The 16,667-nt window shown below is 37.1% G+C and overlaps 1 protein-coding gene and 1 pseudogene across 3 annotated transcripts in view; both read left to right on the top strand.

The window, feature by feature from the left end:
• Positions 1-1,993: 1,993 nt before the first annotated feature.
• On the top strand, positions 1,994-3,915 carry LOC107740477 (piggyBac transposable element-derived protein 3-like; annotated as a pseudogene).
• A 2,881-nt stretch (positions 3,916-6,796) lies between these two features.
• The window catches only part of LOC107740435 (coronin-2B-like), a 41,406-nt gene continuing 31,535 nt past the window's right edge, over positions 6,797-16,667 (top strand). For all 3 annotated transcript variants that reach the window (XM_016552874.1, XM_016552873.1, XM_016552875.1), the window contains exon 1: positions 6,797-7,072. In XM_016552874.1, coding sequence (XP_016408360.1) covers positions 7,058-7,072 — 15 coding nt within the window. In that variant the 5' untranslated portion in view covers positions 6,797-7,057. The remainder of the gene's footprint in view (positions 7,073-16,667) is intronic.

The following is a 16,667-nucleotide window of genomic DNA, read 5'->3' on the forward strand; positions in this document are numbered from 1 at the left end:
TAGTGCACGTAGATCTATAATTCATGAAGAAAGCTATGCATTAGCATTTCCATTCATCTAAACTGTAGTTGCTCAGCTGGCAGAAACACCCCCAGGAAATGCAAAGTACAGTCACTGGTAGAACATCTACTATAATATAATGAAATGCTGCATGTATACAAATGTACACAAAAATGTGTTCAAAAGTTTTGGCTGAGTGAGATGTTTTTAAAAGAAATTAACAAAATTGATACAATTAAATGTATCAAATTAAATTAATCAAAAGTGACAGTAAAGACTTTTACATTGCTACAAAGAAAAAATCTAAAGTGCTGTTTCAACAACAATATTAAGTAGCAATGTTCTTAGCAGTGATAATTATAAGAAATGTTACTTGAGCACCAAATCAGCATATTAGAATGATTTCTGAAGCATCATGTGAAAATGCTGAAAATTCAACTTTGCCATCACAGGAATAAATTACAATATTAAAATAGAAAACAGTTATTTTAAATTATAATAATATTTCACAATATTACTTTTTTACAGATTTTTCATCAAATAAATTTTGTTTGGTGAGCATAAGAAACTTCTTTCAAAAACATTAAAATATATTACCAACCCAGACTTTTGAATGTTAGTGTATCTCATCAGAACACACAACTAATTTTGAATGGCTGTCAATGGTGAATTTTTTTTCTCCTTAAAAGTGGTGTAGTTATGTTATCTAAGGGGCTGCGAAAAAGCTAAGTATGCCGCACACGTCCTAAAAAGTGACGCTAATGTAATTTCAAGTGTTTGTTTTTAAAACTTATTAAAAATTGGTTTTAATAAGTTATTTGATGCTATAAAAATGGGGTGTGGCGTCATGATTGTGTGCTTACAACTGGGTCTGCAGGAGTTTGGGCAGGACCTTGATACCGCAGTTCAAGCTCATGATCACTACTGCACAGATTCCAAATGTCATCAGCAAAATATGACACTTCTGGTACATTTTGGCTTCAATTTCCTACAGCAGAAGGAAGTGGAGATGCGCTTTAAAATTCTGCTTTCATCTACTTATTGTCATTCTGTTATAAAGTTAACCTTAACCCTTGTGCGACCTTATGGACATTTTTGTCCTTTTCAGTTTTGTTTTTTTGATCATTTTGCTTGTGTTAATGCCAACTGCATACATTTTGCCACAGGTGTGTATTTTTATTTGAATTTTAATATTTCACCCTCATTTCCTTTAATAATCGATTTTACACTAGGTACAAAAAATAGTTCCTCTCAGGACCTTAAGGACAAAAATGTCCTCATTGAAACAAAAATGTCCCCATCCCAGGGCCATTTAACTATAAAATGATGCAATATTTGCTAATAGACTTTCATTCTGTTGGCAAGGCTTCAAAATTAAAATTTTGACTACTTTTTACTAGATGGTGCCATTTTTTCAAGTTTGGCATATAAAACAAATACTCGCTTTATTCCTGTTTTCTGCTTATACATATTATAGGCTATTATAGTCAATTGGATAAATTATGCAGCTATAATTGTGTGGGTATGTTGGTATGGATGTCAGAGTGTGGTTTGTATGTGTGTACTGAAAATTGTATGTGTGTGTAAATAGTTTGAAAGAAAGAAATTATACTGTACTGGAAATAAAAAATCCCACCCCATGTATATGAGTCACACCCTTGGCAGGGTCATAGGGCCATGTGAAAACTATGAATAAGGTCAAAGAAGGTTACTGAGCTTTGAAGATTTTTTTTTTAAAATTCAAACACATCTTATTCCTTAATTGCACTTTTTTTTATTTGTTATTGCTTTTGTACAGAGATAAAAGGTGAGCTTGATTTTGATGTAGAAGTTCAGAAGCCCCTGAACACCTTGTTTTTGTTTTCACCACAAGAAAATGCTGATTGTTTAGTCTGGTAGATTTTAGACAAAGTCTGAGTTGACACAGGTGTTCTCACAGCCAAACCTATAAATATGTGATGCTTGAGGGCCTGGTCATTTCATAGCTTGCAAGATGAAGAGACGTTTCACAACAGAGGAAGCTCTGGAGCTAGTTGTGCCCACTGACAGTGAGCACCCGGGTGCATATGAAACTGACAATGAAGAGTTGAGTTCAGAGGATGAAGAGTTGAGTTCAGAGGATGAAGAGTTGAGTTCAGAGGATGAAGTCGAGTTCGTGCTGGAGTCTGACCCCTCTGATAGCTCTTCCTCCGATGACAGCACTGAGAGTGAGCAAACAGAGGAGACAGCACATCAGTGGAATTCAAAAAATGGGCAGATTCTTTGGTCTTCCACTCACACTGAGACACTGCGCTACTGTCCTGCCAAGGGTATGAGCCCGGGTCCCACACGCTACGCCACTGCCCGCATCACAACTGTCCAGTCCTGCTTCAACCTCTTCATCACCGAAGACATCATTCAGCTTCTTCTGGAAAATACCAATTTACAAGGGAGGCGTTCTGTGAAAGACTGGACTGATTTCGATTCCACTGGCATCCAGACATACATCGGGCTGCTGATTCTGGCCGGCGTATACAGGTCCAGAAATGAATCATCAAGCAGCCTGTGGGATGTGGAAAGCGGACGGGCCATTTTCCGAGCCACCATGTCCCACCGTAAATTCAAGCTCCTAAGCTCCACCCTGAGGTTCGATGACAGGCTGACACGACCTGCACGTTACAGGCATGACAAGCTGGCTGCATTTCGGACTATCTGGGAGAAGTGGACGCATCGCCTTCCTCTGCTGTTCAACCCAGGCCAGGATGTCTGTGTGGATGAGCAGCTCGTCCCTTTCAAAGGCCGATGTGGATTTCGCCAGTACATGCCCAGCGAGCCTGCCAAGTATGGCATAAAGATTTGGGTCACCTGTGACGTCACAACATCCTATGCATGGAAGATGCAAATCTACACGGGGAAGTCTCCTGGAAGTCCTGCGGAGGTGAACCAGGGAAAAAGGGTCGTTCTGGACATGACGGAGGGTCTCCAGGGGAACACTGTGACCTGCAACAATTTTTTCACCTCCTATGCACTGGCTGAGGAGCTTCTAAAGAGGAAGATGGCCCTAGTCGGTACAATTCGCAAGAACAAGCCAGAGCTTCCCCCACAGCTGCTGCAGACAAGGCAAAGAGCACTCATGTCCTCCCTCTTTGCTTTCACTAAGACGCACACAGCGGTGTCTTATGTAACCAAACGTGGGAAGAATGTGCTGCTCCTTAGCACCGAGCACTGAGAGCCAGCTGTGATTGACACAGAGAAAAAGAAGCCAGTGATCATCACAGACTACAACCGCTGCAAAGGAGGTGTCGACAACCTGGACAAGGTATGTGCCATTACGCATCGGTTTATACACACATTTATTCTTACTGCATAGTGCTTTTATTATTCATTATTTCTAGCATTTACATAAATAATGTTATCTTTTTGTGAATGATGAGAATAGTGAATGTTTTCATAAATCAGTATTTATATACACAATGTTATATTTTTGTGAATGATGAGGAGAAGAATATTTTGTTTATTTTCTTTTTTCTTTCGCAGGTTGTTGGCACATACAGCTGTAGGAGAAGAACATGTCGGTGGCCAGTGGTTCTCTTCTATAACCTTGTGGACGTCTCTACCTACAACTCATTTGTACTGTGGTCAGCGGTGGACCCCTCCTGGAACCAGGGCAAAACATTCAGACAGAGGCTGTTTTTGGAGGAACTGGGAAAAATGCTGGTAATGCCACATATGTCACGGAGACAGCGCATCCCCCGCCAACCATCTGCCTCCACCATGGTGGAGGATCAACAGCAGGTAGACCCAAACACCAAAAAGAGGAAGTTCTGCAAGTTCTGCACTGACAAAAAGAAAAAGGTTGCCTCCACCTGCAAAAAGTGTGGCAAGCATATCTGCAAAGACCACACATTCACATACTGCAGCTCCTGCTGTGAGTGAATTCCCTCTCACTCACTTGTGCATATACCTACTATTTCTGTTCTGAGTGTTCTTGAGTTTTGAACAATAAATCTTGTTCTTGTTCAAAGTGATCTTGTATTTTTGTTTTATTTATAGAGCAATATAAGATAATATTCTACTAAAAAGTAAAAACTTTGGAGGGTAATAAGAGTAATAAAAACAATGTTTTGACAGACATTTTTGTCCTTCAAGGACCTGAGTGGTAGTTTTTATTTAAATCTAACATTGCACAAAAAATATGAATGCATCCAAATTAATATTGTTGTTAATCATTGAAACATCCAATACTTTAATTATCAAAGAAAAAAAAAATCTGCTTAGCATTCAGTATATGGAAAATAATAATAATGATTATTATTCTTTATAAAAAAACAAGTGGCATTATGTAAAGAAACCAGCGTTTAAAGCGTTAAAATTCTGAAAATGAATGTTTGGTAATTATGATTAGAACTGATGCTGATAAAAAAATCAAAGTCAGTGAAAGTGGAAAAAAATATTAATATATAATATTTCTATGACAGTTTTTTTGACACAGACATTTTTGTCCTTTATGGACCCGAGTGGTAGTTTTTTTTTTATCTGACACTGCATAAAAAATATGAATGCATTCAAATGAATATTGTTGTTAATCATTGACACATCCAAGACTTTAATCATCAAAGAAAAAAAAAATCTGCTTAGCATTTAGTATATGGAAAATAATAATAATTATTATTATTTTTATAAAAAAACAAGTGGCATTACGTAAAGAAACCAGCGTTTAAAGCGTTACAATTCTGAAAATTAATGAATGTTCGGTAATTATGATTAGAACTGATGCTGATAAAAAATTAAAGTCAGTGTAAGTGGAAAAAAATATAAATATATAATATTTCTATGACAGTTTTTTGATATGGACATTTTTGTCCTTTATGGACCTGAGTGGTAGTTTTTTTTTTTAAATCTGACACTACATAAAAAATATGAATGCCTCAAAATGAATGGTGTTGTTCATCATTGACACATCCAAGACTGTAATAAACAAAGAAAAAAAAATCTGTTATATATGGAAAATAATTTGTCTTTTTTTCATAAAAAAAAAAATCACCTGTGGCATTATGTAAACAAACCAGCATTTAAAGGGTTACAATTCTGAAAATTAATGAATGTTTGGTAATTATCATTAGAACTGATGCTGGTAAAAAAAAATCGACGTCAGTGAAAGTGGAAAAAAATATTAATATATAATATTTTTATGATGGAAAATAAAATTATTATTATTTTTATAAAAAAACAAGTGGCATTACGTAAAGAAACCAGCGTTTAAAGCATTACAATTCTGAAAATTAATGAATGTTCGGTAATTATGATTAGAACTGATGCTGATAAAAAATTTAAGTCAGTGTAAGTGGAAAAAAATATAAATATATAATATTTCTATGACAGTTTTTTGATATGGACATTTTTGTCCTTTATGGACCTGAGTGGTAGTTTTTTTTTTTAAATCTGACACTACATAAAAAATATGAATGCCTCAAAATGAATGGTGTTGTTCATCATTGACACATCCAAGACTGTAATAAACAAAGAAAAAAAAATCTGTTATATATGGAAAATAATTTGTCTTTTTTTCATTAAAAAAAAATCACCTGTGGCATTATGTAAACAAACCAGCATTTAAAGGGTTACAATTCTGAAAATTAATGAATGTTTGGTAATTATCATTAGAACTGATGCTGGTAAAAAAAAATCGACGTCAGTGAAAGTGGAAAAAAATATTAATATATAATATTTTTATGACAGTTTTTGGACATGGACATTTTTGTCCACTATGGACCTATGCGTAACTTTTTTTAATTGACGCACAAGCGTTAATATGACTTTCAACCATACAACACAAGATGTTAGCCAGAATAACAGCCTCAGTCACTATTCATTTTCATTGCATCTTTTTCCATTGGGCATCTCCTTTTGTGTTCCAACAAGAACAAAGTACATCACAGGGGTTTGGAACCACATGGCTATGAATGAATAATGAACAATTCTGGGTGAACTATCCCTTTAAATGTGTTGTTCAATAAATGTAAATAGTGATGTAATATTGCTGAGGCCCACAAGAGGGCAGCAGAACATAATAAAGCTACAGTTAATCCTACATCATGTTTAGATGTTTGTTTTTCTTGTTCTTCATACTTCTTACTTTAAGAAGAATCTTGAGTATGGTAATCTTGTTAAAGTATATACATTTAAGTAAGCAATTAATATATATTTTTGCTTTAATATCATACATGCCAAAAAAACAGGGTAACCACCGTTTCCACCAAAATACTAGATTTGTAGCAATAGCCAAAAATACACTGTATGGGTCAAAATGATAGATTTTTATGCCAAAAATCATTAAGTAAAGATCATGTTCCATGAAGATATTTTGTAAATTTCCTACCGTAAATATATCAAAACATAATTTTTGATTAGTAATATGCATTGCTACGAACTTCATTTGGACAACTTTAAAGGCGATTTTCTCAATATTTAATTTTTTTTTTTTTTCAGATTCCAGATTTTCAAATAGTTGCAATATTAAAACATTCAAATATTGTCCTATCCTAACAAACCATACATCAATGGAAAGCTTATTTATTCAGATTTCAGATGATATATAAATCTCAATTTTAAAAAACTGACCCTTATGACTGGTTTTGTTGTCCAGGGTCACATATATGTTGTTTACAGAGAGCTAAAGAGAGAGAGTATGACATTGTAAACAGAGTGATGCTGTTGTGGACATCAATAATCTTCATTAGCACATGCAGTAATCAGATTGACAGCATGGAAGGAGAGAGAGAGAGAGAGAGAGCAAGGAGTAATAGTACTAACATACTATGCTGACTTCACTGCAGTATCCTGACTACAGGATCACGGCTACCGCGGCACTGATCGGTTTGGATACTTAGCGAGAGACAGCGACCAGACCCTCCCTCTCTCTCTCCCTCTATTCTCCTCCTCTTTCACAATCTCTCGTGTCTCACTCTGCTGTCGTAGACTGCAGGCTGCACGAGCTCAGTGAGTCCTTCTTTCTCTGTCCTGCTGTCTCACTCAGCGTTTCAGGAACGGAAGCTGACTCTTCTGCACTTTTCTCTGCATGACTGTCACAAAGGTAAGCGTGTGCTGGAGTGTGTGAGGCTGGGAGGGGCTGCTGGGTTTGGGCTCACTGCAGTGGGATGTTCTGCTGAATCTGTGGCTGTAGTGTACTGCAGTGCCGGACAGGTGGGGTGTGTGTTTATGCAGGTGAATCTTATGTCTGCTGGATTTGCTGTGTGGTACAAACTTCTATGTTCATTTGTCCAGCTGGCTCCCTGTGTGTGTTTAATATGCAAGGGCCTGTCCCGCAGTAGGGCAGTGGGTCTTGGCTGGGTGAGGCATGTTTATGTGTGTGTGTGTGTGTGTGTGTGTTTGTGTGTCAGGCTTTAGCAGGCTGATTATGAAGTGGAGCTCTTAATCCAGTGCTGTCCTGCATAAAGCTTGAGCTGTGCTTTTTTGCTGAGGAGAGACTGAGCATGTCACATAATACAGTATGCGTGACGGCAATAAAAAGGAGAAAAGAGGAAAGGAACAAGAAGAGAAGAGGCAGGCCAAGGGATATAGGAAGAATTCAGGTCAACTGGGCCACTTTTTGACATTGGATTATGATGACGGTCAAAAAGTAGCCCAATTTAGTTGAATTCATTTTCAACTAAGTTCATCAAGTATTAATGTAGATCAGGCTAATTATGTCTTTATTGTGCTTGTTAGTATGTTTATCAAAGTGTCTGTTTAAGTTTGATTTATGTTATTGGACTCTCACAGCTGTCATGAGCTGCGGGGCTAATTGAACTTAATTAATTAAAGTTAGAAAAAAAATGACTCTGTGAAATTATCGTAAAAAAGCAGTACACAAACAAGTCTGTATAGCTGGAAACATACCTGGTCTAAGCCTCATATTGTAGAGATGAACACAAAGAGACGCTGTTTATAAGTTACATATACTTGTGTTTATGTATTATATATATATATATATATATAGGTTTTGTATATAAAAATATTTAATCTGTAATAGGAAATAAGATATATCATGTTATAAGCCTCACAATTCTACAGGACAAGTGATTTTGAAAATGGATAAACATTATATTATGTTATGTTATGTTATATGTTATATGTTATAAGCTCCAGCATCCCTGCAACTTCACATTGGTAAAGCAGTTTGCAAAGTAGATGGATGTATATTATATTATATTATATTATATATTATGTTATGTTATGTTATGTTATATTATATTATATTATATTATATTATTTAGAGTTGCATATCTTACTTAAATCTCAGTCAGTGCCAGTGTTCATGCAGTGATGTGTGTTGCAGTTATTCCCGGCTGAATTACCCGCATGACGCAGGTGCTGACTGTGTAAGAACTGATGTAAGTGTGTGTGTGTGTGTTTTGCTCTGATGGAGAAGGTTGAGATGTTGAGTGCGGCTCGAGTGATGGGTACTGTACAGAGCTAAATGACCTTGGAGTGTTTGTGTATGTGTGCTGACCGAGCAGAACAGTACTCTGTCAGACAGTGAGAGACGGAGAGCGAATCCACTCCAGAGTCTCTGCTTATGTGAGAGTGAGTGCACATATAGACTAGTGTTTAACCACACAGCTGTGTGGCAGGATATCCTCACAGACTCTTGGGACTGAAACTGTCACACACCCAGACTGTCATGAACAGGACAGGATGCATCTCTCACTGCAGGGCTATAAAACAGCTGGCTGCACGTCACTTCCTGTCACACATTAGTTAATAAATCACTGTGGATGTTAATTTCATACAAGGTAGGAACTAAAGCCAAAAAAACTCATAAAAAGCAAAGCAAAATTACATATTTTATTCAGTAGTGGGGAAAAAAAAGTGTACAAAAAGTGCCTCTCACACAGTCTAAGAAAGGTCCCCATATAACAGGTGTTAGAGCTGGTTTACACTAGTGGGCTTTAAAAAAAATTTAATAATAATTTATAGCACAAATACAAATCTAGTTATTAGCACACAGACCGAATAATAATTTATTCTTATTTTAGTGAAATATTTACCATTATAAAAAATATGCTAGTGGCTGCATAAACCTTGCCAGATTGGCCCTCGAAAATACTTTTATAAATAATAAGATCTTGAAAATTCCAATAACAATTCCTTTAAAATTTACATCAAAATTGTCAGCCGCCTCAAAGTCACTCCCTAATTCCTACACTGTCTTTAAGGTATGAAATCCACAGAAACATTATAATCAATTTCATATGAAGAGACAAAGAAAGCAGGAGGAATGGATGGAAAGCTGGAGGAGGGGTTAAAGATCATTTTGTCTCCATAGAGTCGAAGGTCAACACATGTGCCCTAATGCCTTTGTTTAAAGCTTAGCATATCTTTCACCCTGGGACAGAATTTGGTCTGACAGAAATGCCAACAGGCATCAGATTCTCCAATGAATTTGCAGAATGGACCCATAGGTTAAATTTCCCCCATTATCAACACACCGAGCCAGGCAGACGTCATGTGTTCATGATCACTGAGTGTGCTGTGAGTGTATTTATTGGGTGATTGTGAGAAGGGTTCTCATCTATGTTGTGTGTGTGGGTGGGTTTGCACATGTCTGCATGTCAGTAGGTCGAGAGGCAGGTAGGAAGCGTACAGGTGTGTTTATAAAGCTAAGAGACCATTTCACATATAAAATGCACAGAAACACACTTGTCAGGAGTGTTTGAGCGACTGAGAAGACCCTGCGTGGGAAGGAGGACTGTAAACTCACAGGTGTAAAACACATTATTATAACTACACTCCATATGCACAACTGACCTCATGCAGATAGTGGTGGGTGTTTTTTATGATAGAGATGTGAATATAAGTGTATTGTATATGTATATGTGTAAATGTATATGCAGGCTATGTGTTACATACACTCAAAAAACTCACACAGATATGTTGGTGCCCATCCATTATACATATATTATATACATAAAGATAAAAATAGTGAACTATTGTATAGAACTTAAACAATGCTGATGTTAATTGCATGGGATCATGTTTTCTCTGTTATTACTTCAAATCAAGAAAATGGAAATGGTTTAAAAACACAGAAGTAGAAAAACTATGGCAAACAAAAGTAACACTATATATAGAAAAACCCATGTCTAAAACAGTGTTTATCGGTAATTATATAGTTTATATAATTACAAAAAACAACATTATTATAAACTTGAATGGAAAAAGCCCATCCTTCTAATATTATCTTCAGCAACTATCAAGTAACAAATCATGGTTCATAACTAAAGCCATGTAAAAAAAAAAAAAAAAATTTAAAAATGGAACTAGCCCTTCAATATGCCCCACCCAAGCTTCCATCCCAATAGGAAACATTCTCTGTTCTTCATAGTTCCTCTAGAGGATATCTTTAATGAATTCCTAACCAATTTCAGCAAAGCATTAATACAATTCTGCACATCACAACAAAACTGTTTGGTTATGTAGGTTTGTTCCAATGCATGTACTTAATAATATAAAATAATTATTAAAATTATTCATAAAATAATATTTTATATTTGCTAAAAAATGCACTATATAATATTTTATAGAACAGAAATAACTAATAGAGTAGTGGCAAGCATAGTGTAATAAGTGTATTAGTACATGGACGATTGTCATGTCCACAGTTGTCCTGTTAGGCTATTTTTAAACCAATGCTGCTATTTTAAGTTAAAAGTTTGACATTGCATGAATTGTATTTGACTGAAGTGCTTGTATTAAAATATTTTACCCATTTCATATTCTATCAATGATAAAATTGCTAGATGATGAGGGAGGGACACTGGTAGGGAGACTTTAAAGGGGTCATATGATGCGATTTCAATTTTTCCTTTCTCTTTGGAGTGTTACAAGCTCTTGGTGCATAAAGAAGATCTGTAAAGTTGCAAAGACATGAAAACACAAGAGTATGACATAAAAGTGACTATAAAATATGTAAAATACTTATTTCAGATATGGGAGTGCATATTTTGAGTTTTGATATTTGGGATAGAGTCATTACTCTAGTTTTGAGCTATTTTTGATGGGCCATTGGGCTAGTTATGTTTAGCAAACCAGGCAACCTTGAATACACGCTTGATTTGGGCGCTGGTTTTTGTTTTATCCTCAGAGGGAATCTTATAATCTGGACTAAATTTGCAGGCTATTATGCCCTGTGCAGGCAGTGTGCACACACGCTGAGAAGAGTCACATTAGATCCAAGTCCTAACAGCTAGCTTAGCAACCCGAACCTCCCGCTGGCCAATGTGCTTATACAGAAAACATCCAATAATGAACAAATGACTAAAAGGTCCGGCATTTCTCTTCAACTTTTTTATGAAGCCTGAGAAAGTGCAAGACGGTGTATTCATTGATGCAGATATGAGAACGCCTCTGTCGATAGAACCAACTCCACAGAGACTGAGAGTTTCAGTGGGACTTTCTATAGAAAAGGAAAGGAGATCATGTCATTTATAAATATCCTGCTCAGCTCCTGCAGAGCTGTAGTGAACATGAGGTAGAGACACTGGGAAGAGGATGTGCTTCCTGTGGTCCTGGACTGATGAGACTCAGTGTAGATAAACAGCAGCTGTGGGGCATCAGTGTGTGATGTTCACACTGTCTTGTAATTCCCATTGTCTGTCTCCTCTCTCTTTTCACTCCTACTCTAAGGCACAGAAACTGAGAAAATATTATATTAAGATTCTTGCCTTGAGATATCTTTATCTATTGCCACTGCAATCCTAGATGCATAGACATACACTTACATGGTGTCAAGAAGAATGAGTGTGTAGTCACAATGTAAAAGCATCCACAAAAACAGCAACCAACTTTCAGCTCAAACAATGGCATGAGTTTTGGAAACAGTCATTAATATTGCAATCCCATTTTTGTGTCCCTGTGTGAAAGAGGTCCACAGTGGAACATGGGACCAGAGAAGGATATGCTATACAGCCTACACAAATCAAACAGTGTGGGAGTGGGAACTAAAGCGTGACAGCATGATGAAAATGGGTCATATGCTTCCGCTCTCCTCAGGATTTCAACACACTTCTCCTACTAATACAGTCTCATGAAAATGGAGCTCATTATCTGTAATGCAGTACAGGAATACATTTCACTGAGTGATCCCACTCACCAATGACTCTTTAAATTTAGAAGTGAACAGCAATCTGCTGCAGTAAAATGCTGGTAAATTACACACTTTCTTTCATGCATGTTATATGGCAGGCTTGGAACAATAATGCCATAATTCGCACTAGACAGTGTTCTTTGCTCGCTTTATATAATTTATTGTCTGTTTAAATAGCTGTTTTATTTCTGTTAATGTACATGTCAGGTTTCCAATCACTTATGTGTTGTAATTTCGCCCCTTGACCTCTATGATTTCATCAAAACAAAGACTGCTTTTCAGCGCTGTCTGTTTATGAAGACAATGTGGGGATGTATGGGCTTACATTTCTGCCACAATTCTGCGCGCGAAAGATCATATTTTGAGCGCACAAAAGTGCATTTTGCACGCGTGCGATCTGAGTTTTGTGGAGAAAATGTTCGTTTCGCAAAGAAAAAAGTATTTCGAGCGCACGGAAATCAATTTTGCATTTAAAATACGTTTTTGGATGTGTGCAGACCTTCTCTTTTGCACGTGCAACGTTTCACTAGCTTGCTCACCTGATGCCTTTTAAATGCAAAATTGATTTCCATGCGCTCGAAAGACTTTTTTCTTTGCGAAACGAACATTTTCTGCACAAAACTCAGATCGCGCGCGTGCAAAATGCACTTTTGTGCGCTCAAAATATGATCTTTCGCGCGCAGAATTGTGGCAGAAATGTAAGCCCATAGGGATGTGACACATTTCAGGATGGTGTGCACGTTCCACACAATACAGTACAATTGCCTAATGATACAATTTCACATGGATCTGCCATAATTAGTTTTGATATGCTCAGTTTCTTTATGAGGCACTTTAAGGATGTCAGTAGCTATTTCCATTCAAGATAAAAATCATTTACAATTTATTCATGAATAGTAGTCAATCATTTTCATGACATCTTTATGTATAAAATTGGTTTCCATCATAATGAATGCGCATGTCTTCACACAGAATAAAAATCTTGCCGATCTGTAGCATATATGTTTTTTTATGGAACATTTAATGCAATATTCCAAAATTTGCATAAAAACAAATGGATGGCCTTCATGATCATTAGCAAGCCCAAGCATAATCTGATGCGGCAAAACTGGAATGCCTGTCAATCACGAATCCATCCCTCATCTTTTGCACGTTTATTAAATATTAAGGCTAATTTTGTGCTTCCAGCTATTATAGTCTAGTATTCTCAGCTCGGTTTAACACATTTTCTCTTTTTTAAATCCATTTCACAGATTCTCCTTCCTCCACAAAATTAGCACAGAAATTGTGAGAAAAAAAAGACAGCAGATGCCATCTGGGCTTGGTCATAAGAGAGAAAGCTCAATGAGAACATTATGAAAATGTTTTTGATACTTCAGGCTGACGTAAACAATACCTACAAGTTGTCTGAGGTTATTGCCGCTTAAAAGGAAAAAGAGAGCAGCTTTCTTTGAGAGCAGAAAGAAAGAGAGAGGTCAGCTGAGCGCTGTGAAGGTTCACATTCCTTCCCAGCATTCTGTGGCCCTCAGCAGTGTTTTTTGAAGTGATATGCCAAAAACTCAAGCCTCAGTGAGAAAGAGCAAAGGAGCAAAAAACTGTGTGTGTGTGTCCGCGCGCGTTTAAGAGCATTGTTAGACACTGCACTTTCAGAACAGCATGGGCTAGCTATTCCAGCAAGAATGATCAATATTATTATAAATATTAGCCAGAACATGATAACATATGATCAAACAAATCAAATTAAGTTCTAATATCAAATCTATACACTCTTTATTGCAATAAGGCCAACAAAAACCAGCTCAGGTGGAGAAATCAAGAGTGGAAAATATGGGTTGGATAGAAAGCAAACTTGGCATGAGAAATGCATTACATGTATTACAGGCCTCAGGTAGAATGTCAGTGTTGTGGAAGGCAATTTTAAGAGGCACAGATCTAACCCCATGTGATCCTGGACTTACGGCAGCCCAGACTTCCTTCAGGCAGTTTTCTGAGTGCTTAGCTCTGCTTCCAGCCTCCAATTAATCAAATTTCACTGACGAAACAAATCCCACACACCAAAACAGAGCTGGAGGGTTCAGAGAAATATAGGAGAAGGACAAAAGAGACTGTGCAAGAGTGAGAAACTAAAAGAAGCATGAAGAAGACACTAGAGAGGATGTCTGAGAAAAAAAGCAAGGCAATGTTTTGGACATTTTCAGAGCAAAACAAAAGGTACCGCTTGACAAGGCCTGAGGCCTAACCAGACAGATTGCCAGGTGGAGACCCACTGACGGAGATTTCAGCTCTACCACTCCAATTGTTTATTGCATCTGTTTGGGAAGTTATACTATGGCAACAAATTTTAAATATACCACCATTTAAAGAAGTAGTTGACCCAAAAATTAACAATCATCTAATCAACACTAACTCAATTTTTCAAGAGCTCATCTCCATGCATGAATCCAAAATGGGTCACATGATGTAGGACACATAGGGGACACACATACATGCATGCATTTGTGCAGAAACTGAAATCTGTCAATAAAGAGAATTGATTTCCTCTGCTGATGACGTCAGTGACACAAATAACAAGCACTACAAATAAGCACAGGGTCTTAAAGTCACCATGAAATCAAAATTGAAAATTCTCATTTTTTAATGGAATACTGTAGTGTTTATTATAAATAATTTATCCGTGCACTTCGTTATTTTTTACAAATTCATGTGCAATCGTAATCTTTAATCAAAAACGTTAACCTCCCCTCCCCCTCAAAAAGACTCCTCAACTCTTCCGGTCACGAGCTATGGCGCAAGGGCGGAGCTATCTGGAACTGCCAGCAGCTGCAGTGACATCAGTGACGTTTGGAATAAACAACAGGGGGAAAAGCTGAAGCTGATGCTTCACTTTATAGCACTGACACCAGTCATGAGGGAGTACGTTACCCCTAAACATTGAAAAGATATTAGGATATTACAACAACATTACTCTTAGGACATCGCAAACTAATTTTTTTCATGAATACCACTAACTGCAAACTGGCATCTTAGATCTGCCTCCATTTTCCACGATCCAATCAATTCCCAAAGGACGAAGTCAAGTCCCACCCTCTCATTTCAGATGCCGTTTCACTCGGATATACGTCACAGCAGAGAAGAAAAGACAATCTCAACTTCTGTTTCATGCCGACTTTAAAAAATCATATGGAGCGGCAAATTGTCATAAACATTAGACTATGCAAATATCTTAAAGAATGATTTTTGTTCAACTTTAATTTAAGTTGAATTTGCAAACAGCCAGCTTTCTCATGGGACATCTTAAAATAGATCAGATTTTAACCTTTTAACATCTACTGGTATGACTCTGAAAACAGAAGATTGTTTATGAGAATCTATGCTTTGAAATACAAAAGTTTAGGTTGATAAAGAACATACATGATACGTATTTAGAATAATCACTTTGCAAGTATATTCCTGCACATCTAACCCAGTGCTGCTCAATCTTAGTCCTGGAGCACCACCAGCACTGCATATTTTGGATGTGCCCCTCATTTGACACACCCACTTCAATTCATGAGGGGTTGCTCAGGTCCAGAACTGGAAAAATACAGTCTAGTTTATCATTTAAAATTTAAAAGACACAAGAGGTTTTACTTTACTAGTGCCTGATTCTTTTTCAGGGGGCTCTTAAAAGCGTGAAATTACATTTGGACTTACATTTTACCTTTTTGCTGGCTTTTAACATCACAGCTCAGAATAGTCATTAGTTTTCTTGTGGCTCTAGAGATTAATCACATGACATTTACACTACCATTTAAAAGTTGGGGTAAGATTTTTCAATAAGAGTTTTTAAAGAAATTACTACTTTTATTCAGCAAGGATGCATTAAATTTATCTAAAGTAAACGAAAAAACAACGTTACAAAATATATAATGTTTTAAACTTTAATACAGTTTACAGGGTTTTTAATTAAATAAATGCAGTCTTGGTGAGCATAAGTGACTTGTTTAAAAAACTACTGACCCCAAACGTTAAGTTATGTGCAAGTGATTGCCTCAAAACAAACTGCCTCCAGAACTAGTACTTCTGGCATCACAGAGCATGTTCCATTGATATAAATGGAAAGTTAATGCATAGTTCCTCTTCAGGAACTCGAGCTGCGTCGGAAACGCTAGGGGAACGCCTTCTGTGACCACGCTCTGAATAACATGTGAAATCAGTCCAATAGCTGAGCGGACCGTCACGGGCGGGTGACGTCATGACCAGGAAGCTATAAAAGCACGTGCGGCGGAGCCAGCGTCAGCTTTCTGTCATTCAGCGAAGCGCTCTGTGTGTGTCAGTCATATTTATTGTTGTCTGTCAATTGTGAAAGTCTATAAGCTCCAGCTATGTCTAAGCTCATGCAAAGACAAAGCATTTCAAGGGCGAGAGCAAGCCACGTTGTAGGTTGTGTGTTCCTCCCTGCCCACGTTATATCACGAGTGGGGATACACACAGCCTGTGCGTTAGTGATGCGCGGATGAGCTAAAACGTCACCCGAATCCGCAGCTTCAAATAAATTATC

The sequence above is a fragment of the Sinocyclocheilus rhinocerous genome, unplaced genomic scaffold (genome assembly GCF_001515625.1).
Source record: "Sinocyclocheilus rhinocerous isolate Xijiao unplaced genomic scaffold, SAMN03320098_v1.1 scaffold225, whole genome shotgun sequence".
Taxonomy (NCBI): domain Eukaryota; kingdom Metazoa; phylum Chordata; class Actinopteri; order Cypriniformes; family Cyprinidae; genus Sinocyclocheilus; species Sinocyclocheilus rhinocerous.